Source organism: Rhynchophorus ferrugineus, unplaced genomic scaffold (genome assembly GCF_030347505.1).
Source record: "Rhynchophorus ferrugineus isolate W39M unplaced genomic scaffold, kcgeb_rfMv2 rfM7, whole genome shotgun sequence".
NCBI classification, from domain to species: domain Eukaryota; kingdom Metazoa; phylum Arthropoda; class Insecta; order Coleoptera; family Curculionidae; genus Rhynchophorus; species Rhynchophorus ferrugineus.
In genome coordinates, this window is record NW_027472586.1 from 36,030,666 (window position 1) to 36,058,469 (window position 27,804).

Sequence of the window (27,804 nt, forward strand, 5' to 3'; positions counted from 1 at the left end):
TTAGAAGAAGCCAATCCAAAGAAGATCTGATTTCTTGTATATGGACTATACTTTACTAGGTTAAGGATAACAGATACATATTTGATTGAACAATGTGATTTTATCAAGTTTTTACCGTCTGGTGTCTGTGTGTGTGTTATGGTAAACAGATGTTTTAAACATTTCGAACAATGCTTATATACAGATAATGTATAAACCCAAATGTTGTCTCTGAAGTTAAGTATGTAAAAGAAACTAAGCAGGGACCTAATAGGTCAATTAAAAAGTCTCCGACCTGATACATAGATGGCGCTAGTATTAAATCCATATGTTTTTTAGTTAGCACCAACTCTCAAAAGATACGTGTGTACATTTGACAGCTGTCGGATCATTAGTTTATGAATTATAGCATTTTGAGTGAAGCAACTTTTCTTATTGTGAAAAAAATGGATAAATATAATTTTCGCGTGTTGATAAAATATTGCTTTTTGAAAGGGAAACATACAGCTGAGGCAAAAACTTGGCTTGATGCCAAGTTTCTGGACACTGCCCCAGGTAGTCAACTATCAAGGATTGGTATGCTAAGTTTAGACGTGGTGAAATTAGTACTGAAGACAGTGAAAGCAGTGGACGATAAAAGAGGTTGTTACCGACAACATTAAAAACAAAAAAAAACGTGAAAACATTTTAAAAAACCATAAAATGATTTTGAATGACCGTAAATTGAAATTGAATGAAATAGCAGACACTAAAGATATCAACTGAACGTGTACATCATATCATTTACGAATATATGGATATGAGAAAGCTTTGTGCAAAGTGGGTGCCGCGCGAGCTCACTTTTGACCAAAAACAATGACGAGTTGATGATTCGGAGTAGTGTTTGAAGATGATCAAGCGTAACAAACTCGAGTTTTTGCATCGATATGTGACAATGGACGAAACATGGCTCCATCATTTCACTCTGAAGTCCAATCGACAGTTATCCGAGTGAACTGCACACGATGAACTCGCTCCAAAGCGTGGGAAAACGCAACAGTCGGTTGGCAAGTTTATGGCGTCTGTATTTTGGGATGCGCATGGAATAATTTTCATTGGCTACCTTGAAGAAAGAAGGACTATCAACAGCGACTATTACATAGCGTTATTGGACCGTTTGAAAGACGAAATAGCCGAAAACATTTGGTCTCATTTGAAGAAAAAGAAAGTGCTGCTTCATCAAGACAATGCAACGTGTCACAAGTCAGTGAAAATGATGGCAAAAATCCATGAATTGGGCCTCGAATTTCTTCTTTATCCACCGTATTCTCCAGATCTGGCCTCCAGCGAGTATTTCCTGTTCTCAGATCTCTATAGAATGCTCGCTGAGAAGAAATTTTAGTCGAATGAAGAGGTGATCGCCGAAACTGAGGCCTATTTTGAAGCAAAGGACAAATCGTACTACAAAAATAGTATCGAAATGTTGGAGGGTCGCTATAATTACCCTTAAAGGAAATTATGATGAACAAAAAAAAAACTAATTTTGCCTAAAAAAATTGTTTTACTATGGTAGGCCGGGGACTTTTCAATTGACCCGTTATATGGACATACGGAATTCAATTATGAGAATGTTCCGCAAGAAGTAATACAAATAAAATATAACTTTTTCGGCAGAAAGTGCTGAAAAGTATTGTAGGCGCACCGAGATACTACAGAACTGATCGGTGTAAGTACCGAGATTTTTAAATACTGACTGTCACTCAGGAAATGAAGATAATTTCAAGAAATGAGGAGAAATTCTATTTTGATGTTAACATCGAGCATTGCAATTCTTGTATAACCCCAGAACAGGACACAGATTCAAAAGAATCAAATCATTTGATCTTGGGTAGTGTAGACTGGTGTAGGGAAGAGCATTTAAGAGAAAAACAGTTAATACACAAACATTATTACAGCAGAGGCTAAGATGGAGCCGATGGGTCCTCCATACCTTGATTTAAGTTACTGTAAAGATAAATTATAGGTCAGTCGGCAACAACTACTAACAATATAAAAAATACATTTAAAAAAGTAGACTTTTATGGATATTGTAGGCCGTAATCAAATTGATATCGTAAAATCGGTAGTATCTAGCAATGGACAATATTTTTGATATCATCCATTTTTTTTTAAACATTAGGAATTCATTCCTATACCTCATATATTACGCGAGGGAAGATAGTAGTTGTGCACATCTGATTGTAACGCTTCGAGAGCGTTCAGACAATGAAAACCAGAACAAACCTCATTTAATCGGTTGATTGTTGAAGTATTCATTATTTCGGAGAAGTTTCTGAAGAAGTTTAAACTAAATATTTCTCAACGATGTGATCAAATACATCGTAATATATTTTCAATGTCGTAACACTTTGAAATACGTAATAGGCAGTCAATATTGATAATTATTGATAATTGAATTGTTGTTAAAATATAATAGATAAGTATCAGGAGATATTTTGCAATATGACTAAAAATTAATAAGATTTTCTACGGTTTGCCGTAAATTTACATGTTAACTTATTGGATAGTTAAAACTTTTTTAACCGAATTCAAAAAAGGAGGAGGTTCTATGTTTGACTATGTGTATTTTCACGTATGTTGACTGATTTATCCGTCAATTGTAGACTGATTTTCAAAATTTTTTTTATTTGAAGGTACGCACTTTCGAGGTAGTCCCATTGGAACCAAAAAAGGATCTGATTGGGGGAAATCGAGGAAAAATTTCAAAGAGATGTAGAATGTTTTCATATATTTTTTCATCTAAAATGTAGATATTGATGTAAACGTTATTGCTGAACTGATGTGAAGATTGTGGAATCCGAGGAAATAGAGGGAAACCCTCAAATTTCAAAGGCACATACAATGTTTCCTCATATTTTTTTATCTAAAATTATCGGGTATTTGTTTAATGTTGTTGCTGAGCCGATATGGCGAAGACACAACTACTCAACGGTTATGAGTCCGAGGATATTTCTTTAAATATTATAGAGACGTACTGACAACTTATTGTATATTTTAGAAATTATTTAGTTTGATGTGTTTTTGGTAAGGGTTTGCTTACCAATGTCGTTCTCTGCAAAAGTGGTTCAGTTTACTTATAACGACTAACAGTATCATATGGGAATCCGTAGAAATATTGCTGGCAACTGCCTCTATAGAGTAGTGATTAGAACGTTCAGCTCACACGCGGAGATCACGGGTTCGATTGCCGGCATGTGTCATCACTTTTTGTTATCGTTCTAGTTTGGTTAAAACATTTGTCAAATGACCTTGGTTTTGACCGGTCCCCGTCCCGCGTTTCTTATTTTCAATCATTGTTTCCTCATACGGGCTGCACCTTTAATCGGCCTACCTACTGTAGTACTTAATAAAATAACTGCGTAATTTATTGAGTAAATATCTAACACTAAAAACAGAACAATAAAATCTTATAAAAATATTGAATCGGTTTCAAAAAATAAATATGGAACTCACTAAAAATTCAAAAATAATCAGACTTACATTTTTAACACCAAATAAAAAGTCTTAAAATAAAATATGCGCATAATAAACGTTGTAATAACTAAATAAAAATGAACAAAAACCTTATTTAACCTATCTACTACACGTATTTTATATTCTACTATATACACACAATTTAGCTTAATACCTACCTAAACCTATTAATCTAGTTACAATATTATTTTAACTACTCCCAACTATTAGTTTGAAGTCGGTGCCCAGTTCTAACAATACGGAAATCACTACATAGTATAAAACAAAGTCGCCTTTTCTGTCCCTATATCCCTATGTGCGCTTAAATCTTTAAAACTACGCAACGGATTTTGATGAGGTTTTTTTCAATAGATAGAGTGATTCAAGAGGAAGGTTTATATGTATAATACATGCATAATATACTAAGGCAACATTGCTAATTTTAGAGGTTTCTAACGTGATGTCGTAAATTAACCTATCTTTTTAGGCTTATTTAGCAATTAGCAAAAACGCTGCCTAACCCTACGAGTTAGATCAAATTAATGTACAATAGTACACCATAAAAAGGTCTACAAAAAAGTCCGCGATGGTATATGTTTATCTTTTAGGGATAACCCACATTAACCATTTTTATTGTTTACTTTTTACATGAGAAAATGGCTTATTTACGAAGCTATTTTAAGCAATACGGCATTAATCCTTATCGAATTAAGTACCTTAAATACAGTGTGCAATTAATATAGATCAATATGGTTCCTTACAGCATGTAAATTAAACAAATATTTTCGGAGATATTACAAATTTAAAATTTGCGTTTAAAAATGTGTAATGTAATAAAAATTGTATGAATTTAGATATTCCAAAGATAGCAGGAAATATTTATAGTAAGTATAGGGGAAGAGGAATTGTTTTACTCCAAATTTAATGCGTGCAGGCCAAGGGCAGTAATGAACGAACCAAAAATACTGGATCGATTTTAATCATGTTTTCATTGAGTGACATAGGCATATATATTTTATGCCCGTGCAAAGTCGGAGGGGGCCGCTATGTTTTTATATACAACGTTCATATTTTTTCTGTAGTGTATTTAATTTAGTATCAGCATTGCACCCGTGCGAAGCCGGGGCGGGTCGCTAGTAATAATATAATTTTGTGTCATATACATAAAACCAAATTACGAACAAAACAAATCTAATTTGTTGTTTTATTACTTACTTACTTGCTTATTTATATTGATAACATAATAATTGTAACATTATATCGTGAAAACCATTCCGTATTATACGATGACGTTATTGATGTGGCAGAATCTAGATACCAAATAAAGCAGATAACTTAGACCCATCTATTTTTTATAAGTAGGAGTTGGAAACTTCTTGAAAAGAAACCGTGTCCGATTTTCTTGCCGTCTGTACATCCGGTTACACTTCTTGATAATTATTTTTTGTTTTATTAATAATATCTTTATTAAATATGCTTAGTACAATCTTAATTATAAATTAATTTATTACTACATTTCATTTGTACTTGGATTAATTCACAAGCAAGACGAGTGCTAGATAAATGCATCAATATGTATTCCTCAATTATAAAATTATAATAACTTAAGTTATAGTTTACACTAAAGGTATACACTTTATATAAGTTCATATGGTTTGATTCGCTTCAATATCCTGACATCCTGAGTGCTCTCCAGTAGTTGTACTGCTTCCACGTTAGTATGATTTAGTAATCTTCTTTCGTGTTTCAAGACGAAATCTCGGATAACTTCGCAAATCCATTTGATTTCCAGGTCATCGTGCAGTTATTCGTTGGTTACGTAGCGATAGACATTGTAATTAATCGAAGAATTGTTTTGACTTGATTTGAATTTTTGGTGCAACCCCATATTTGCACCCCATAGGTCCAAAGTCGCTTTATGATTCACTGATAAATCGATCTCTTTGACTTTAGATCAAGTTCAGAGTAACTTTAGACTAACCAGTATCTAGCAATGGACAATATTTTTGATATCATTTATTTTTTTTTGAAAACATTAGGAATTCATTCCTATACCTCATATATTACGCGATGGAAGATAGTACTTGTGCACATTTGATTGTAACGCTTCGAGGGCGTTCAGAGAATTTTTTTTATAACATCTTTATTAGATACGCTTAGTACAATCTTAATTATTATTATTATTACAATTAATTTATTACTACTTTTCCTATGTACTTAGATTAATTAACAAGCAAGACGAGTGCGAGAAAATACATCAGTATGTATTCATCAATTATAAAATTATAATTATTTATTAATTATTAACTTATAGCTATAGTTTACACTAATAATACACACCAAATGTTCACACAAGTTCGTATGGTTTTGTTCGTTTCAATCTCTTGAAATCCTGCGCGCTGTCCAACAGTTGTATTGCTTCCACGTTAGTATGATTTAGTAATCTTCTTTCGTATTTCGATGCGAAATCCTGTACAACTTCGAAAATCCATTTGATTTTCCAGGTCATCGTGCAGTTCTTCATTGATTACATAGCGATAGGCATTGGTAATCAATCGAAGAATCTTGTTTTGACAGCGCTGTATGACTAACTGATTTAGTGCAACCCCATATTTGCACCCCATAGGTCCAAACTGGCTTTATTGTGATAAATCAATCTCTTTGACTTTAGATCAAGTTCAGAGTAACTTCAGACTAACCAGTATGGTTGTTTTATTTTGGTTGTAATGTGTTTTGCTTTTTGTCTAACATGATGTTTTCAATTTAATCTATCGTCAAGATGGATGCCGAGGTATTTAGTTGATTCTGCTTGAGGAATCGGGCATCCATTGAATAGAATGAATATGCATTATATCTTATTTATTATCACATCTTAAAAATAAATATGAATTATAAATAATTAATTCTGATTATAATTCATTCATGAAAATGTGGAAAAACCCTAGAGCCACTGTTCTTTAGTTTTACATAAAATAAAAACAAACGTGCCATAGAAACAAAATGTACCAATAACAAGTTCAAAGTAGTGGCTATAAAGTTAAATCTCTATTTTCTCATACATTTATATTAATTGACAATTTTTTAGGCGTCTTTTAATTATTTCATTTAGTTTTAATTAAGTATATTATGGTTCAAAAGCAAACATCTCAAGACGATAAGATTTTCAAGCCTGTCACATCGTAGTGTCAGATAAAACTACTACTCCACAAACAATGGTGTTCGAATTGCCGAAATCCCAGTACATTTTAACGAAATTAATTATCGTTTTCGAGTGGTTGACAATCGAGCTCGAATCGATCGTCATTTGTTGTCCACGTTGACGAGTTGTGTTGCTGATAAGTATTTTTCTCTTGGTCTCGTTAAGGGCGAGGGAATATTTCACAAAAGTGATGTAATTTTTTTCCTATTATGACATGCTTAGGTCGGAATTAATCGTTGTAGAAAAATGGTAGTTCGGAATATGTCTTGCTAATGATTTATTCTATCGCCAATTGTATTGTATCGTGTAAGATTTTGAGGCACGTATTTCAATTATATTGTGAAGAGTGGGTCTAAGTATGCAGACAACCACTTTAGCATATAATTATATTCAAATTGTAAATAAATTCGTATTTAGTAAGGAGTGGCAAATCAAGTAGACGAGTCTATAGTAAATGGTGAGTAATAGGTTCAACTAATAGTAAAGTTTCTAGCATCAGTCCATGGCCGCCGCCAAGGTCTCAACCAATGCACTGCTGTTGAAGGATATACGGAAGGATAAAAGCTTCCTTTCGTATAATATCATAATTAAGTTGTTTGATCAACAGCGACTAAAGGAAGACATTTTCGTGGAATGAAGAGGTGACCGCCGAAACTGAGGCCTATTTTGAAGCAAAGGACAAATCGTACTACAAAAATGGTATCGAAAAGTTGGAGGGTCGCTATAATCAGTGTATCACCCTTGAAGGGAATTATGTTGAATAAAAAAAACTAAATTTTGAAAAAAGTGTGTTTTACTAGTTCAAAATCCGGACTCCGGAATGAAACAATTTTCGGTAAAAGAGTTTACCGCGGGCTTTACCACAGGTAGAGTGTCCCATCGGAAAAATCACAGGTATGCTAGCCCTTTATTATTACCCTTCTCCTTTATGACCAGAAAAGGTTTATGGCCTACCTCAATTAAACTTTTATGGCCACCGTCTAATTTGAGGTAATTTGGGATACAAAGTGTATTTCACGCCGCTTTTTTTTTATGGCCTAAAAACCAGGCGGTGGAATGCATGACGCATACCTGGTCGCGGAGACTTGCCCTGGAGTGACAAGTTGGACCGGGTTATGTGGGACTGCCTCTGGGCTTACCAATACACTAAACCGAAACCGCCTCACAGTTGACCGTTGTGGATCACTATTGCTACTGCATTAAATTTGGGGATATGGCACCCGCTGATCGGGCAGCCGTTATTGGGCACGAGGGCCCGGCGATTCTATTGATTCGCGAACCTGAGTTAACACGCAACTGGATACTGTTATATGGGGGCAAAAGTTATGACTGTAGCGACGGATGAGATCGTTTCATCCTGGAAAAGGGGGGGAGCTTAGCGGTGACGCGGTGCTAAGCTCCCAGCATGTCGACCAGCTCGCGAACAAGCGCGTTTTCAGAAGAACTTGAGCTGAGTTGTTATTTGTGGAATGATTGAGATATGAAATGCTTGATTTCTGGAGTTTTTCTGTTAGTGTTAGTTTCTGTTAGTTTCCCTATGAATTTAATTATTTCTGACAAACCATGGAGCGTTTAATATTCTCCTGAGGAGCTTATTTTGGAAAACTTGAAGCCGTTTGACCTGGTTGGGTGTAACAAACTTGAAGTAGACATTAGATCCGAATTAGCATCTTGTAAAATAAGCATTTGATGGAGATTGGAAGTCTGCTAGAAGGCAGATCAGAGGAGATAGCAGGTTTGCTATCCCCTAACCTTTTTGGATTGCTTTCTAGATTTGGGAATGCCAACCGAACCGCCGGTCAAAGTGAAGACCTAGGTACGTGACGAATTTCACGCCTCTTCCAATTCACTTCATGGCTTCAGTTAACATCGTTTATGATCACAAGTCTGTTATGTCTCTTATTCAAAAATATTTTGCTTTTTTGTATTTCATTTTCATTCAACATTGCCACTGCTTTCTTCTGTTGGACACACGGTAGTAAAAATAGTCGATAATTGTATTCCCATTAAATATTATATAAATGAGCGAGGCAGCACCATGGAATGGTTCCAGAAGAATCTCACTTGATTCATCCATCGAAACACATTGCGTTCTCTTATCTGCCAGACCAAAAATTATTTTTGTCGAATAAAGGCCTTTTATTTAAACAAGTATGGCATTATTATAAATTATTTTGATTTATAACAGCACAAGTGGGATTCTTATCCATTCTTATCTTATGCTGAGATTGTAGAAATGAAGAATAATAGTGAACTAAATAGGAATCACTATATTGACATAAGTGGTGAGAGTTACAAAGTAGTCAATGGACCATTCGCTTCAAACATGGTAAAATCCGACTGTGTAAAAACTTTGCTTGTCATTTTATCAGGACAGAAGCTAGATATAACTGGATTAGTGAATAATCTTCCTTATCTGATGCTGAGGAACAGCTGCAAAACAGCCGAAACAGTCGATAGTCAAAAACCTAGCGACTGAAAACTGTAATTACTATTTTCAGTCAAATGCACGGTTCGACTGTTTTGTTCAATTTGTGCGGTCAGATGAATATGTACGAACCATTTCCTGTATAAATTGTGAGAGAGGAAAGGACGGAGATAATTGCTTGGAGCAGTTAATTTTATAATTTTTTATATTTTCCAACGGTAGTATAAACGAGACGGAGATGTACATATTCCTCCACGTACTAACTTTACAAAAGAAAAAAAAATGACTGAATACTATTAACATGCAATTAATAACTTAATTTTAAACAAAGTAGAATTACTTTTATGTTTGAATGTTCTGTGGATCTGTAAAAAGAGAAGAAATTTTTCTATGGAATAGAATAATACTCCACAAATGCTATTTTAATATGTTAATCGCTATTTTCTAATAATATACTATAATATATATAGACAATATAACATAACTTAAACAAAACCTGAAAACTAAAGATGTACAATAGCCATAAACACTAAATAAAAATGAAACAGGTACCTAATTATAGAAAAAAAAAAGAATTCAAGACTCAATTAAAAATGATCACACAATAAGTACTAGAGCTTTTTTAAATAAAGTAAATGCTTTATTTATTATTGAACGTAAATATTGTGTAACAAAAATCGAGAGAGTAATCGAAATATTACTTATTATTGCCATAAAAACAGACAAAAGAATTTTACTATTTATCATTCACAATTTTAATCTTTTTACCCTATTACCTTAGTTATTATTTTTGGTTCTACTAGTTTCATTCCACTAATTTTTAACGTTCTGGCTCTGTCGTAAATGTATATATATATATATATATATATATATATTAATATATATATATATATATATATATATATATATATATATATATATATATATATATATATATATATATATATATATATATATAATTAATTTATTAATATATATATATATATATATATATATATATATATATATATATATATATTAATTATTATTAATATATATATATATATATATATATATATATATATATATATATTAATATATATATATATATATATATATATATATATATATATATATATATATATATTAATATATATATATATATATATATATTAATATATATATATATATATATATATATATATATATATATATATTAATATATATATATATATATATATATATATATATATATATATTAATATATATATATATATATATATATATATATATATATATATATATATATATATATATTAATATATATATATATATATTAATATATATATATATATATATATATATATATATATATATATATATATATATATATATATATATATATATATTAATAACAGTGTTTTGTATATTAATATAACAGCATTTGTGGAAAGCACAAATAGATAAATGGGATGGCAGGGGTGTTACCTGAAGACGAGGCTTGGGGAGTCGAGGCAGATGGTGGTACGTCTGAACTCTGGTCAGTGATGACTGACTGATGAATAACATGCCATTCATTCATGAATGAAATAACAGCCATTCATGATTGAAGAATCATGTTGAAGATTAAAAAAAAGTAATAAAACACATTTCAAGTTCAATTTATTTTTTATTACATTTTATAATCGTCAATATAAGGATATAACAAATAATATGTAGTTATAATGTATAGACACATAAAATGGGCCCAAGGAAAATAAACTTAATCAATTAAATATTTACAGATAATACAAAAATACTGAATACCGTTTAACAATAATACTATGTCACTTTTGTAAATAAGCATTTTCTCGAATTAAATTTATTTGTCTTTCCCAGGCAGCCAAATCAAAATCATTTTCTTTCTGTAAATATATGACTTTTGTGTAGTCCCCTTGGGAGAATCTTAGAAGCAAAGATTCCGTGTTTGCACCATAATCTCTACTTATTGCGTAGAGATCAAGGCCTCTTAGCGATATAACGTACAATGAATTTGTACAATCCTCATCATTTCGGGAATATATATGTATTTCTTCGTTCCTTAGGGCACAGCGTCGTTCGTTCCATATGGTTGGAGAAATGAAATCAGAGATTCCAACCTTAAAATTACCTCTCAGTTCCTTCGGTAATTCGACACGCGTTTCCGCTAATGATATTTTTTTGTTGACATCTGACTCGGATAATGAGGAACTGGCACCATCATACGTATTGTCACCGACTAACTTGGGTTTCTTCCTAATAGTAGTTTGTTCGTCGCTTAACGAGGAATCGGCATCAAACGCCTCGCTCAGGCATCTCTTTCTTGTCCTTGATAGTCGACGTCGATTATCGAGCGATAACTCGTATCCAGTATCACTTTCACATAAACTACTCGATGTCGATAAAAAGGATGATACATCTGAAGAATTATCTTCGACGTATTCTGGTAAAGTGTTGTCATTTTGTGTCGAAATGACTATAGGGCCTTCAGGATTTGGCGATCCGTGATCGTGAACGGACTCGCCATGCTCTAATTGTTCAGACGTATTTTGAGTTTCCTGAAATTGTGGATTCGATTTGGTTAACATTTTAATTTGTAGTATTAAAATTTTAACACACACTGACGAAAAACCAACTATTCGTGACACTGGTTTGTCTCAAACTGATGTTTCTAGTCTCTAGAAGACTCTTTTATAAAGGGTTTCTTTTATGCGCTAAATTGTTTTATTGCAGGTACTAAAATATAGTTCTATTAAAGGGTGGATTTTTTTTATTATAATATATGGATACGATTCTATTCACTTTACTTCAAATATTAAATGTAAATAACTAACTACTTCACTATCATTGTTATAATGAATACTATTTCAGGTTATTTAGTAAAATTTTGAGAAAGTAATTTTTTTTATTAGTTATAATTAGAATTAATTTAATTAAATAAAAGTAATTTTTGTTTTCTCTCAAGTAAGTCAGTAGACCCACAAGTTCAAACAAAACTTTATAGAAGCAGGCAATATATCATACCCTAGAGTTCAACAAAATTGTTTTATTATAATCTCGGTAGGTCTTTGAGTTATCCCTTTTATTTTATCCGTCAGTTATCCCTTTTATTTCCGCGTCAACTTTAAAAAAGTAAATTTAAAACCTTTTAATTGAACAGTACATATAATGATCTACCATATAAAATGGTGAAGATATCAAGTAGGCTATATATTTTGGATTAAATAAATAAGTAGAATTTTAACAGGGAAATATTCAAAGCTTGTTTTCGGTATAAGAATACAAAAAAAACCGGAATTGTAATGGTTCCTAATAAATTGATGGTAAACAACAAATATGATAAAGGGAAAAGGCAGAAGATAACATTTTGAATTACAAGACCTACATAGGAGATCATAAGAGATCCCCTTAAGGTTTTCTTTTTATTACACTAATAAATTAAAATACACAGAATAATCTAAAGTAATTGTCAAATTTATATAAAAACACATACCGAAAAACTTGACGTAAATAAACAATACAAATTATATCACCTAAAAATGGCCGTTAACTGCTGTTAACTGCTTAGGTTAGAATTATTAATACCGAGGTTTTTTTTGTCTGGAATATGGGCAAGATGTATAAGTTGTATAAATGGCCAATAGTTTGAATAATTTTTTAAAATTTTGTAGCTTAAAAAAAAAGACGGTAAAGACTTTCCGGTACATTTAATTTTTTCCGTGAATGTTGGAAATTTTAAGTGACGAATTAAATTACTCGAATTAGCGATTATAGCCCCATCTATATATTGGTTGTAGCGAGGGTTTTCACTTGTAGATAACTATATTAAAAAAATGTCAGGAATCATCGTGTCTAATGTCGATACTTGGAGGAGGAAAGGACATAGAAAATAGTAAAATATTTTTGTCTTTTTTCATTAGTATAATAATAAAACAAATAAATAACATAACGGGAATACTATCACAAATAAAACGATACATTAAAAGATAGCGTTCGATACAGGACACCTCGACAAACTTAACAATATCACCGAAGGTTTCATTTCTTTTCGACGTCCTCCTTGGGGTCCGCGGTTCCGTTGAGCATGTCTTGGATCTCCTGCAAGCTCTTGCCCGACGTCTCGGGCAGGAACTTGAACACGAACGCGAAGCCCACGACACAACACACCCCAAACACCCCGAAACTGCCGGATTTGCCGATCATTTCGGTCACCATGCCGAAGTACTTGGTGAGGAGGAACCCGATAAACCAGCAGGTGGCCGCCGTGGCGGTCGACGCCACCGATTTCACGTTGGCGGGGAACATCTCGCCCATCACTGCCCAGGGGATGGGCCCGAAGCCCAGACAGTAGGTGATGATGTAGGCGAGGACGCAACAGATCGGTAACCAAGACAGCCAGCTCACGTCGTCCCCTTTGTCTTTGAGATGGAAGAAATAGGCGAGGAGCATCTGGGAGGCGGCCATACCCGCGCTGGATACCATCAGCAGCAACCTCTTGCCCGAACGGTCGATGAGGATGGAGGAAACGCCGCTGAAAATGATTTGCACTATGCCGACGATGATGGTGCACAGTTCCGGCGCTAGGGCGACCCCCGCGTCTTGGAAGATGCTCTGAGCGAAGAACAACACGATATTGATGCCGGACACTTGTTGGAATACCAGCAGTCCGTTGGATAAGATATAAGCTTTGGTGAGGCCGCGGGATTTGAAAATATCGCCGAACGAACTCTTGTTAGCCAAAGCCTCCTCTACGGAGGCCTTCATCTCGTCCAGCTCGCTCCTTACATCGTTGGCCTCGTCGGTACTACGTAGTTTCATCAGGGCGGCTTCAGCCTCGTCGTCGCGCTTCACCTGAAGCAGAAAATAGGGACTCTCGGGGATAAACAGGAAGAAGGTAACCAGGAAAGTGATGGGAATGACCAAACATGCCGTGTTGAAGGCGGTGAACGACATATAAGGGCCTATGGCGAAGGAGTACAACAGTCCTACAGTGGTGAATAGCTGAAGTAAGGTTCCCAGGGCTCCTCTGATTTCGTTTTCGGCTATCTCCCCCACGTACATGGGTAGGACGGTGAAGGTGACGCCCACGGCTATCCCGCAAAGGAACCGGGACAGGAGCAAGTAATTCGACGCGCTCGCCATAATGTTGAGCAACAGACCGACGATGAAGGGCAGGTTACCGTAGAGCAGGGTTCTCTTGCGTCCGATCTTGTCCGAAAGGGCACCGGCTAGGAATGGTCCTAGAGCGGCGCCCAAAGGTAGCAAGGAACCGATCCAGGCTGCGTCACTTTCCGATATCGGTTCGCTCAAGGGGTTGTCTATCATGGTCTGCAGTTTGGGTAGTACGGGTGAGGTCCATCCTAAGGTAATACCGCACGTAAAGGCGGCAAGGTTGGCTGCAAATAAGGACGAAATTATATTAAATACATTCCATAAATGACGCCTGTTATACGCTACGTGATGAACATAAAGAACACGCTATTAGTTTTTCCACTATAATAATTTGATTTACAATCGATTATTATAAAGATAGGGATTTAAGGATGATCGATTAGTTTTAAAGGATTTTAATATTTAATGCATTTTATTCAAACCATCTGATCTTGTCTAGTGTTGTGTAGTGAGGTGCATATAATAAAAATACAGCAGTGACATGTATACATTATTTCACCAGAGACTGAGATAGGGCCAATGATCCCCCTAATTATATGCGTAGATGTTGTCATAAAGACAAATTGTAGGTTAGTCGGAAACGACTAGTAACAATATAATAATTAAATAATAAAAAATATTAAATTCTCATTTTTTATAGTCTATAATAATATTTTCCATTTATTATTTTCCATATATTATTTTCTTTTTATTATTCTTTATTTATTATCCTGTATTTATTTATTTATTTGTCAATTTATCGGTATCGATTTTATCGTCCTATACTTTATTATTTCTTCGAATCGTCATATGTTCCACAAAATTCTTAAATTATTGTAAATCAAAGATAATATTTTATGGTCGCAACTGTAAATATATTATAACTATTTCATAAACCAGAAACTAACGCCAAAGTGGTCAAAATTTCTGATCTGCGGTTATGAACTATTAATAATACTTAGGCCCATTTCGACCTATGGTATTGAACTGTGGGGTACAAGTAGCAAATCTAACATAGCTATCTTCTAGAAGTTCCAGAATAATGTATTGCAAGTCATCGTCGATATCCCATATCACGTGTCCAACAAACTGATTCAGCGCGGTATACCCTTGGAACCCATAACGAGTGTGATTCATAATGTTAGTGCAAAGTACTCTGAGAGTCTGTTAGTGCATCCCAATGCACTCACCTAACAGTAAAATAAGTTAGAGTATCTAGAATAAGATTTATCCAGGATTTTTTAAGCGTAACCAGCGCGTGGCCTTTGCCTTTCTCGCCTTCGTGCGTGCGTACACATTGCTCGTTCATCATAGCAAAACTTGGAGAAATGAGCGCACAATAGCAACAGCACTGTTCATTTATTTATTTGAGAATTTAGCTTAATCCTAGCCAGTCTTACTAAACTTGGTGGCAAGATCTCGCACGTCGCCTCCCTTGATCTCATTGCACTTCCATTATTGTTAGTGCTGGTCATAAGCTGGTACGTCGTGCGTTACTTCCCCTTCGTACCATGTGCACATGTCATAGTTCATCCTAGCATAGTTTACCATTGTTTTTACCAAGTTACCGTTATTGTCTGTTTTATAATACTTGTAGGTCAATATTATTGACTACTATGGACTAAGATTATTTTTAGCTATCCTGGTTATTCCATCATTGTTATTGCCTACCATTGTCATCGTTTTTTATTGAAATTATCAATACCATCCATCATCATCATATCAGTATTTGTCGATACATTTATTTATTGGTACTACTATTTATCAGTATTATAATCCATCAGTATTAATTGCCCGTATATTATCTGCCAATACATACCCTGTTTAACTATCAGTGCCGCTATATTTCAATTTTAATTGACATAACAATCATCGACCCCTGTTTTATTTCAGGTATATCTTAATTTCACCGCTGACATTGAAAATTGGATGTTCAGGTACGTTTTTATTATGTTTGTAGAAATGTCATCCGACTACCTAGACATCAAGATCTCGCACGCTTATTTGCTTTTTTTTATTTTACCATTTATTGAGTAATTATTTGTTAGATAATTTATTTTGATCTCCGATTTTATTTATTTAAGATGTTATGATGCTTTATATTGTTTTATTAAATATAATTTTTATTTTACGTCCTGAGTTTAAAAGTAACCGTACACCCCTTGAAAGTATTTTAAGACATTAAAATGAAAAGTCCCGGGCGTATTAAAGAAAATGCGTTTTATTCATCAACGTAATCTCCATCAAAAGCCCACGATCATTTCAGCGCCGCTTAAACATTTCAATACCACTTTTGTAGAACGATTTATGTTTTGGCTCAAAATAGGCCTCAGTTTCAGCTACAATTATTTCATTTGAGCGAAATTTCTTACCGGTGAACATTTTTTCGAGGTCTGCGAACAGCGAGTAGTCTCTTGGAGCCAAATATGGTGAATACGATGGATGTGGGAGCAATTGAAGTTCAATTCATGTAGTTTGGCCATTGTTTGATCGACTTATCACACGGTGCGTTGTCTTGATGAAACAAATTTTTTTCTTTGCTATATGCGGTCGTCACTTCACAATGTCGGCCTTCAAACGCTCCAATAACGCTATATATAATATTCACTGTTGATGGTACTTCCCTTCTCAAGATAATCGATGAATCACGCACATTTCAAAATACCGAGGCCATAACCTTTTCAGTCGATTGTTGTGCATTTGGGCGTTTTGGATTAGGTTCACCAGTTGTTGCACTCATGGCATATAAAACCAACACGTTCTTTTGATATTTTTACGATGTTAGCTAACTCATAACGATTTTCTGGCTTTTTTTTATGTTTTCTTCTGTTACCACCTCTTTTGGACATCCACTGCGTTCTGCATCCTCGGTGTCTCTACGACCACGTTTGAAGTCAGCAAACCAACGTTTTATTGTGGTTTCTGATGGAGCGGATACCTTATAACACTTTTCAAGCGATTGTCTTGATTGAACGGTATTTTTTCCCATCAAGAATCAGTATAAAGTTAAAACACGAAGTTGTTTTTGATTTATTCTTTTGAAAATAACAAAAGTAGTATCACTCTTAATAGAATAACTCACAAACTTAGAATACCATGAAATTTTAACAGTTTTCTTTTGAACGTTAATTCTATCTGAAAACTCTCCAATAACGCTATATATAATATTCACTGTTGATGGTACTTCCCTTTTCAAGATAGTCGATGAATCACGCACATTTCAAAATACCGAGGCCATAACCTTTTTAGTCGATTGTCGTGCATTTGGGCGTTTTGTATTAGGTTCACCAGTTGTTGCACTCATGCCATATAAAACCAACACGTTCTTTTGATATCTTTACGATGTTAGCTAACTCATAACGATTTTCTGGATTTTTTAAAATGTTTTCTGGTGTTACCACCTCTTTTGGACCTCCACTGCATTCTGCATCCTCGGTGTCTCTACGACCACGTTTGAAGTCAGCAAACCAACGTTTTATTATTGTTTCTCATGGAGCGGAGACCTCATAACACTTTTCAAGCGATTGCCTTGATTGAATGGTATTTTTTCCCATCAAGAATCAGTATAAAGTTAAAACACCAAGCTGTTTTTGATTTATTCTTTTGAAAATAACAAAAGTAGTATCACTCTTAATAGAATAACTCACAAACTTAGAATACCATGAAATTTTAACAGTTTTCTTTTGAAGGTTAGTTCTAACTGAATAATCGGTGAATGTAATAAAACCAGCGCCATCTATGTGTTAGGCCCTGGACTTTTTAGACAATATGTTAATACATTAACAACGTGAATTATTTTTGCACGCACCTAATTATACAGACTCCTTAAGTTATAGTCGTTATGGTCTACGTGTAGATCATACATATTTAGAATCACATTGACCATCCAAAATCGAACATCATAAAATTCCTAAATCACCTTGTAATGTTGTTATTTTTCAGTAGTAGCACAATGCATTTTTAATAAACAATATTAATTCGAGATAGTGATTCATTATCCGATATATTTCCACTCTAGATCACGTAACACTGATTAGGAGCTCGATATCTGGTTACAAGCATTGTAATGATGCGTGATTGTTTAAACATTCCGGTTTCTATGAATTGATGTATCTAAAGTTTATCAGAAAATGCTCCGAACTTTCTACGCACAATCATAGTATGTTACATTATTAAAACAACTACCCATAACTAAAAATATATGAATCAACGAATGTATTGAGGACAAAGTTATTGTTTTGAAAGTTTCAAGTTCGATGTATACCTGGATGCCTATATTAGTCATTTTCCGAAATTGTTGTTAAAATGTTGTTTATATATATGGGAACAAACCGATGACGTATATAAATAATACAAATTGTCCAAAAGTGGTATTTCGTCGTTTTTTTTTTTGGTTTATAATACAGGGTATGGACAAAATAATATGAACATCCGTCATATGTTATACACAATATTTATTTATCAATAAGGTCCACCATTTGTTTTTAAATGGCTGCAATTCTTCGCGGTATAGATTCATACTGTTTGAATAGTTTTCAACGGAATGTTGTCCTATTTTTACCAAAAGATCCATTAATTGTTGCAGTGATGTTGGAGATGGAAATCTACTACTCAATTAATCAGCATATTTTTTTATTTTTATTTACTTGTTATATTGTTAGTAGTCCTTTCCGACTAACCTACAATTTGTTTTTATGATAAATTAAATCTAGGTATATAACTAGGTGGGTCCATCGGCCCTATCTCAGTCTCTGGTGAAATAATGTTTATACATGCCACTGCTGTATTTTTTATTATATGCACCTCACTACACAACACTACACAAGATCAGATGGTTTGATTTTTTAAGTCTGTGTCCTGTTCTGGTGGTATTCAAAAGCTGCAATACTTCAATATTCTCATGAGAATGGAGTCTTTTCTCATGCCCTCTTGCAATTCTCTTGATTTCTTGACCCAGTGTGGGTATCTGAAGGTCTGGATGTAGGTAATAAGTCCTATAGCATTTGGGTGCGCCCATGATACCTCTCAGGACTTGTTCTCAAAAATTTGTATTTTGTTTACGTAACTCTTACGTACGTAGGTTGCACTATTTGCTTATATAATAGCAATTTATTATGTACTGATAAATGTGATTTTCTTTCAATTAGCAGGTACATTTTCCTATATTTCAATTCCAGTTCTTTCCTTTTTTAATTTATATGTTCCTTCCTGCGAAGTTTTGCATCAAGATTCATTCCGAGATATTTAGCGTTGTTACTATATGGAATGATGGTATTATTTATTGTTATTGGTGCTTGTACGGTCTGTTTATAGGTGAACTGCACATGCACAGATTTACTTTCATTAAATTTATTTTTCAATTTTATGTACAATGATTTATATTATCACTAGCCTGTTGAAATTTTCGTGAGGCCTTTTCACAATTGTCTCTGACAACTATAATCGCAATATCATCAGCAAATGTAGCCATCGTAATGTTGTCCATTTGAGTTATATCACAAGTGTAAAGTAGATAAAGCATTGGCCCCACTACACTTCATTGTGGTACACCTGCTTTAGCTTCTTTTATTGTAGAGTAAGCTTCTTCTTGTTTGACTATAAACATTCTGGTTGTAATGTACGATTTTAATAGTTCGGTGTGTTGTTTTGGAAACATTTCTGTAGTTTATTAACAAGGACTTCATGCCAAACCTTATCGAAGGGTTATGCTACATCTAAGAATATAGCTAAGGATACTTTTTTCTTTCGTAGGCTTTTTCAATAACATCTGTTATTCTGTGAACCTGAACAATTGTTAAATGCTTGTTAATAAACCCAAACTGTTGTGTTGGTATTACGTTTTTTATCTCTATGAACGGTTTTATTCCTTTCAACTGGAGTTTTTTAAAAATCTTAGATATTACTGCAGTGATATAGATCTATAGCCTTTTATTTCGTTTGGTGACTTCCCAGGTTTTCGGATCATTATAATTTCCGCCATCTTCCAAATACCCGATACATGTTTTAATCTAAATGCTGTATTGCTCAATTTGGTAAGTTTTGTAAATCCCTCTCTTGGTAGTTTTTGCAGTAATTCTCTTGTTATTAAATTGTAGCCTGGTGATTTCCTGGGTTTAATATCAGTCGTGGCTTTCCAGAGTGAATAATAAGTTTCTTATTATATTGTTTTTTTATTTTCAGGTGTTCTGTTTTGTTGTCATTTTTTTCATAATTTTCGTTTTTCAGCATTCTGCATATTGAAAATATTTATGATAAAGATGTTCTGAGTTTTCAAACCAATGCCGTACATTTTGACTATGTTTATATAGACACTTTATTATCTTGAAATCTGGCGGTGTTTAGTAGGAATATGCTAGTCATAGTAAGAATTTCACTGAGGATGTCGAGATGTCCATTCGCAGTAATCCGGCCAGTGATGTAAAGTAAATGAGTCCATGGCCACGCTTGACCGTAGGAAACAGGCAGACAGGAATGTAGGCTTCTTTTGACGTTCTCTGAATGAATTATGAACAATGTATTTAAAATTATTGCGCCATCGAAAGTGAGATTCATCTTTAACATCAACATTTCAAGAAATAAAATAAGTTTAACATTAAACAATTCGATTTGAGTTAGTGCTGGCTGATACTGTATTTCTCCTTTGTTGGAAGTTGGAAGGAGACAAAATCACACGAAAATGACCTTTTGGAATCTCCATGAGGCTACCTCTATATCCAGAATATTCCATGAAGTGTCATCTTCCAATGTGCAATGGTATGGCTTCATTAATTTTGTATTATAAAAGATACTGAAACGCGAAAAACGATTTTTTTGTAGCATAATAATAATTTATATTAGGACTAAATCCATTTAAACTAAATAAGAAATAGAATCTAAGATTAAATCCAATTATTATCAAAGAAGGCCGAACTCTCACGTAAACAAGCGTCTGCAATTAGTTGCTTGTTTTCTTATATCGGTCAAAATGTCCTTCATTAGTTCTAACTGGTAAATTGACATCCTACTTTTTCAATAAAATCTCGTTTCATTACTGCGAATTATAACAAAGTGAGGCTACATTTTGTGTTACTGGCCTAAGATAATTGCTGGCAATTTTTTTATTGATATTAGTTTGAGTTTTTTAATTAAAAAAAAAACAGAAATATTTTTGTTTTTAATAATATGTATGTAATAATAGACGATATTTAAAAATATGATTGAAGTTGCGATCTTTACTTCTAATATGAATCAATGTAATCAGTGATCAGATGTTAAGAACAGTCACAACTAAGTGTTTTACTAGAAAAACGTAGTTTATTATCTCTTCTAATATTCTAGTTCCAGTTAATAGTGTCGCAAAATTTAGGCAAGAATTCAATTTATTATAACGACAACATAAAAACTCATACGATAAAACGATATGAAATCATTGTTGGACAGGATTTTCAGCTAGTAGCATCGTTGGACCTTAAGTTCATTAAAAATGCAATTGTTTGAGCAGTGAGTTAGTGATGATTGATATCACGACATGATAACCGAGATCTTGGTTCCTGAAATAACGGGAACAAGAAAGGAAAACCTGATAAGCTTTAAAGTTGAATAACAAGAGATGGAAACAGTATAATCAAGAAACCAAACCAAGCAGGTGTGTACAGACAAAACAAGGATCTATATAGTCTGAGAGGCAAGAAAATTACTAAAACGATATCTAAACCAGAAGAAATTTTATTTGAAGAATAATTGTGTATAAGAAATTGATTATTAATGGAGAGGGATGGAAATTAGAAGGTCTTGAGAGAAAGAGGGCGAAAACGAAGGAAAGGTATGATGAAGTCTGGTCAAAGATGCAGAAAAAGAGGAATAAACGAAGAGAAAATTACAACATATGGGAACATAAACATTTATAGGAAATGCTAATATCATAAAAATAGAAGACAAGTCAGAAAGACCAAGAGGTGGAGAGATGCAGTATAACATAAGAAACGCGTGCTAAGTAGAGGAAAATGTGTCAAACATTTTGATATTGAATTAAAGGTCATTTGAACGAATTGAATTAATACAATTTTTCTTCCGCTGTGCTCCCATTTATAGTTTTAGCGATAAATAAAAGGCATATAATTCCGGTAAATATAGGTTATATAAATAGCAAAACTATGAAGGTCATCTACTATTGTATGCATCCAATATACTTTTAATACATTACAAAAATACGATTGTAAACGAACGTTTGTAGTTCATATTTAATTTAAATATTTGGTACGTTTTAAGACAACCTCTATAAAGCTCTACAAATGCAGCGAACAGCGACATATATACTTAGGATACCTAAGTATTACTGAAGTGATCGTTAAAATCAGTTAAAATAGCTTTAGAAGGATACGGTAAGGATAATATGTATAGCTGGTAAGGATAATGGCCACTCTAGAAAAAAAACACTTAGATTCTCTACTAGTTTGCCATCAATCTTCCAACAATTATTTTGTTGGTGATTATTGAATAGAATAGACGTATTAAGTTCAATGGTTTCCAGCCTGTTACGAAGATATGCTTAACATGGGTAAGACATCTACCACTGATATCCTGAATAAAAACAAGAGTGTAGAGGAATGTGATATGTGAATATTTTTGAAGTTTGACCTTACCAAGTAGTTGGTTTGAAATAGGAAAAACATTAAACTGAGATTATTATTTTAACCATTTGGATCCATAGGATGTAAAAGTTGGCTAAAAAAGCCCAGTTTTCAGAAGAAATAATTATTTTCCCGTGAAGATTACCCATCTGGTCACATTTTTGGAAAAAGGCATCGGTAAATTCAGCGCATTAAAGGTAGACATTATTTCAGTATCCGCCTTATTTATCAGATTCAGCTTTCTGTGACATCTTGATTAATTATTTTCATTGACTAAAGAGGTTGTAAAGAGGTATTGTTAAAAATGGTGGATGATTGGAGTAAATATATTGAAATTAAGCTGAAAAATAATGTTATAATTATAAGACTTATTCACGTTTTACAACCATAAATTTGTTTGTTTCAATATTCATTATAATTTATATAAACGAAATTTTTACATAAAATTTTCCTATATTAGTTTTCCAATTGTTTTTGAATAATATCGTTAAAAATAAACGGTTTTTATTAACCATAAAATGACAAATAACTTTAATGAAAGTTTTCAAAGTTTATAAAAAAAGCCACTAGCTTTTTGTGTAACAATATATTGGGAAAATAATAATTTTGGCTTTTCCTAATAGATGGACTTCAAGTTGCGTATCTCTGGTAATACTCATTCAATGAAACTATATTACAATGCGTTTGAAAGCTATTAGTCCATATAACATTCTGAATATAAAGATAACGTCATTCGTTTGTTCAGTCCAAACTTATAGAACTCTGAAAATAGAGATTCCACAAAACATATTTCTTCAATCTCGAAATGGGAAATGTAGTTGGGTTTTTAAAAAATATTGACCATAAAATAGTTTTTAACCATTTACATAAATTGTGCACCCAAAAAACTAGAAACTATCGACTCGAAGAGCGTGAGGAGATAATTTCCATCTTCAACGCCATTCAAGAAATCGGTGAAGGTTTTGGTACAAATGTTCTGTTCGGAAACTATTCAGACCCTTAATGAAAACTACTCTAAATTTAATGCTTTAAAATGAAATGGTAACGCAACACCTTACATATATGAATAAATGTATATACGCGCATAACTTCAGTACCATAGTACCAAGTTATAATTATTTTATGTTGTGTTCGTTATTGTCAAAGCTTTGCACAAAAATAAGAAAAGATCTTACGGAAAACTTGTTTGTACTTGGATCTCATAATATGATAGTGTCACAGAAAGCAGTTGACAAAATGTTAACTAATTTGCAACTAAATTAATACATTCATTCAAGAGAAATAAAAGAAGGAAGATATTTACAAATTCAAAATATTATCAGTTACACTGACGAACCTGCTTGAAAATATACACTACATCAGTTACCTTGTATATATAAACGTACTGTAATAGTAGTCAAGCTTCCTAAACTTTTGAATTATATCCTTGCCCATCAGGATCTGCCCCCAGAACATTTTCTATGTACGATTCGTACATATAATGCATGTTATCGAATTATGTCTCTCGGGATAAAAGAAGTAAATACATTAAGTTCCAAGTTTCGGATTCCGGAGTAATAATTTGTTTATGTTACGCCCGGCCAAACAAGCATCAGCTGTATTCATGCAATTAGTACATTCAAATTTTAAATTTATTTTTATTATTTAATGAAAAAAAAAAGCTGTAGCATTTGGTGACGATTTAAAAGAAACCTTCAAACCAAACGAAACTGATACTGAGTACAATTTGCCGAACTTAAATTTGGAACTGGACCTTGGAAAATAAAAATTAACGAAAGTAAATCTGTGCATGTGCAGTTCACCTGTAATTAGACCTTACAAGCACCAATAACATTAAATAATAATATCATTCGATATAAGAACACCTTTACGCATCTTGGAATGAACTTTGATGCAAAACTTCGTTGGAAGGAATATGTAAAAATGAAAAGGAAAGAACTGGAGTTAAAATGTAGGAAAATGTATTGGTTAATTGGAAGAAAATAACAATTATTATCACATAATAAATAGCTATTATATTAGCAAGTATTGACACCTATATGGACATGTGAAATACGACTATGGGGATGTTCTGCGAAAACTAATATAAACACAATACAAGTTTTTTAGAACAAAATCCTGAGAAGTATAATAGGTGCAAGTTTTAGTAACGTATGATATGGTATGGTTAATATTATGAGAGAAAGATGAGTAATTTAATAAATTGTGGTAAAATGTCGACTACAGGGCAAGTACAACACAAGTTTTTCAGAACAAGGTCCTGAGAACTATTGTAGGTGCATCCAGATACTACAATATTGATTACTTTTAGCGAGATTCTTAAATACCGACTGTCACTCAGGAAATCAAGGAAATTGCAAGGATACATGAGGACAGATTCTATTATCATGTCACTGTCGAAGTAATACAACTCTTGGAAAACACCAGAACAGGACACAGGCTCAAAATATAGTGTAGTGAGGGGCTTTTAATAAAAAAACGACAATGTTAATACATAAACATATTCCTGGATGTCTCACAAGCTTTTGATCGGGTTTGGAATTTGGGATTAATCTGTAAGATGAGCAAATTGTTACCGGGTAACTATTGTCAATTGCTGGAGTCATATTTATTCGGACGAAAATTTAGAGTATCGCACGAACTGGCGTTCTCGACATTTAAAAATATCTCGGCCGGAGTTCATAAGGTAGCATTCACACTTAGGACCTCTCCTGTATCTGCTCTACACTGCTGACATTCCAACAACAAAAGAAACACTTCTTGGAACCTTTGAGGACGACACAGTTATTATGGCAGAAGATATATCTCTGCCTAGGGCAATAGAAAAAATGCAAGTGGCGGTCAACAAAATCTACAAATGGACGAAAGATTGGAAAATTCAACTTAATAGCTCCAAATCTGTCCTTGTTAATTTTGCATTAAGGCGAAATAATAAAAACTTAATTATATCACTCAATGGATGCCCGATTCCTCAAGCCGAATCAGCAAAATACCTTGGAATCCATCCTGACGGTAGATTAAATTGGAAGCATCACGTTAGGCAAAAAGCAAAACACATTAGAACCAAAATAAAACAACGATACTGGTTAGTCGGAAGATACTCTCAACTTGACCTAAAATCAAAGAGGTTGATCTATAATACAATTATAAAGCCAATTTGGACCTATGGGGTGCAAATATGGGGTTGTACTAAAAATTAAAATCAGTTAGTGATACAGCGCTGTCAAAACAAGGTTCTTCGATTGATTACCAATGCCTATCGCTATGTAACCAATGAAGAACTGCACGATGACCTGGAAATCAAATGGATTTGCGAAGTTGTGCAGGATTTCACCTTGAAATACGAAAGAAGATTACTAAATCATACTAACGTGGAAGCAATACAACTGCTGGACAGCGCGCAGGATGTCAGGAAATTGAAACGAACAAAACCATACGAACTTGTGTGAACATTTAGTGTGTACTATTAGTGTAAACTATAGCTATATGTTAATAATTAATAAATAATTATAATTTTTTGTAATTGAGGAATACATACTGATGTATTTTCTCGCACTCGTCTTGCTTGTGAATTAATCCAAGTACATAGGAAAAGTAGTAATAAATAAATTGTAAATTAAGATTGTACTAAGCGTATCTAATAAAGATGTTATAAAAAAAATGCATAAACATCACTACCCCAGAGACTGAGATAGCGTCGATGGGTCCTCCTAGATATATACCTAGATGTAAAGATAATTAGTAGGTTGGTGAACAATGACTAGTACCAATGTATTAAATAAATTTAAAAAAATATTATTTTGAAATTAAGGTTTTTGTTAATATTTTAGGCTTAAAATTCAACGATCAATTTTTATCTAATGCTCAACATAGCCGATCAGCTATATCAGCTCAGTTAGTTAATAAATAAATACTGTGTATTTCTCAGGTGTTCATATTATTTTGTCCATACCTTGTATGTCATTGATTATTAGTGTTTGATATATATTATATAGGAATAAAATCGTTTTGGAAAACCTGATAAAATTAAACTTACTGTTTCCATAATCTACAATAAATTTCCACTAAAATTGATGAAAAAAAAGGCACCTGAGTACTTATATATATTTTATAAGCCACTCTAAAGAGAGACACACAATATATTACCGGCAAAATTTCATTAAATCCAAATTTCCGTCTTTTTTACTACCTGAGAATAAACGAACATCGAACGTGACTGGTTGTTGACGCTTTTTTATATTTCAATTGAACATTACGGGGTATAGTTATGATTTATTGAAACCAATTACGATTTTGCCGAATACGAACGCAAATTGTCCATTTCCTAGTCGTTTAATACGGGCGATATTAATAATTTTTTTTCGTCAGACAACCACGCTTTCAATACTAACAAAAAACAATCGCCAGACGAAAAAAAACACGCGAGATATCTTGTCGTTGATATTCGATGCTTGATGGGTGTCTTGTTCTGATAACGCGGTTAAAATAAGCCGCGATTTCGGTGGGTGGTATGTTTTTGCGCACTTACTGTTCGGACGTTTGGCATGATGGACGCACTCACACTCACTCGCTTCACTCTACAAGCACGGGCGATGGATATGAATGACGATAATTAACGAAAAAATTAATATTAACCTGTACATGCCGCTATATACTGGAAGGTTCTGTTGACTGGTCGTTTCGCGGACTCCGCCATGACTGTGACTTGGACATCTCGCTGCCTGCCGTCGTGCGGTTTGTCCACGGCCTCCGGATCGGACCCCGCCACGGAGTCGTACTTGTAATTCTGCTTGGTCGCCTCCATCGGTGTCGGACGGAGGGTGGTGATGAAGGTGGTGTTCTTGTTGCTGAAAGGACGGCGGTAGGAATGCGTCCACGGTCTCCGTACCCGTCCACGTTATCTCGCATTTTACTGATTACAGCCTATCATCCACTTTTCGACAACAGCC

The 27,804-nt window shown here is 33.7% G+C and overlaps 1 protein-coding gene across 2 annotated transcripts; it reads right to left on the minus strand.

Moving 5' to 3' along the window:
* Nucleotides 1-12,995: 12,995 nt before the first annotated feature.
* On the minus strand, nt 12,996-27,740 carry LOC143200314 (facilitated trehalose transporter Tret1). 2 transcript variants are annotated; one of them, XM_076410776.1, is made up of 2 exons: nt 27,491-27,740; nt 12,996-14,491 (listed from the first exon to the last, which is right to left on the minus strand). In XM_076410776.1, exons 1-2 carry the CDS (start codon nt 27,657-27,659, stop codon nt 13,134-13,136), a joined length of 1,527 nt encoding a protein of 508 aa, XP_076266891.1. In that variant the 5' UTR covers nt 27,660-27,740; the 3' UTR covers nt 12,996-13,133. The 2 variants fall into 2 exon arrangements, with proteins under 2 accessions (XP_076266891.1, XP_076266892.1); XM_076410777.1 differs by lacking the exon at nt 27,491-27,740 and adding an exon at nt 27,384-27,415.
* Nucleotides 27,741-27,804: the final 64 nt, after the last annotated feature.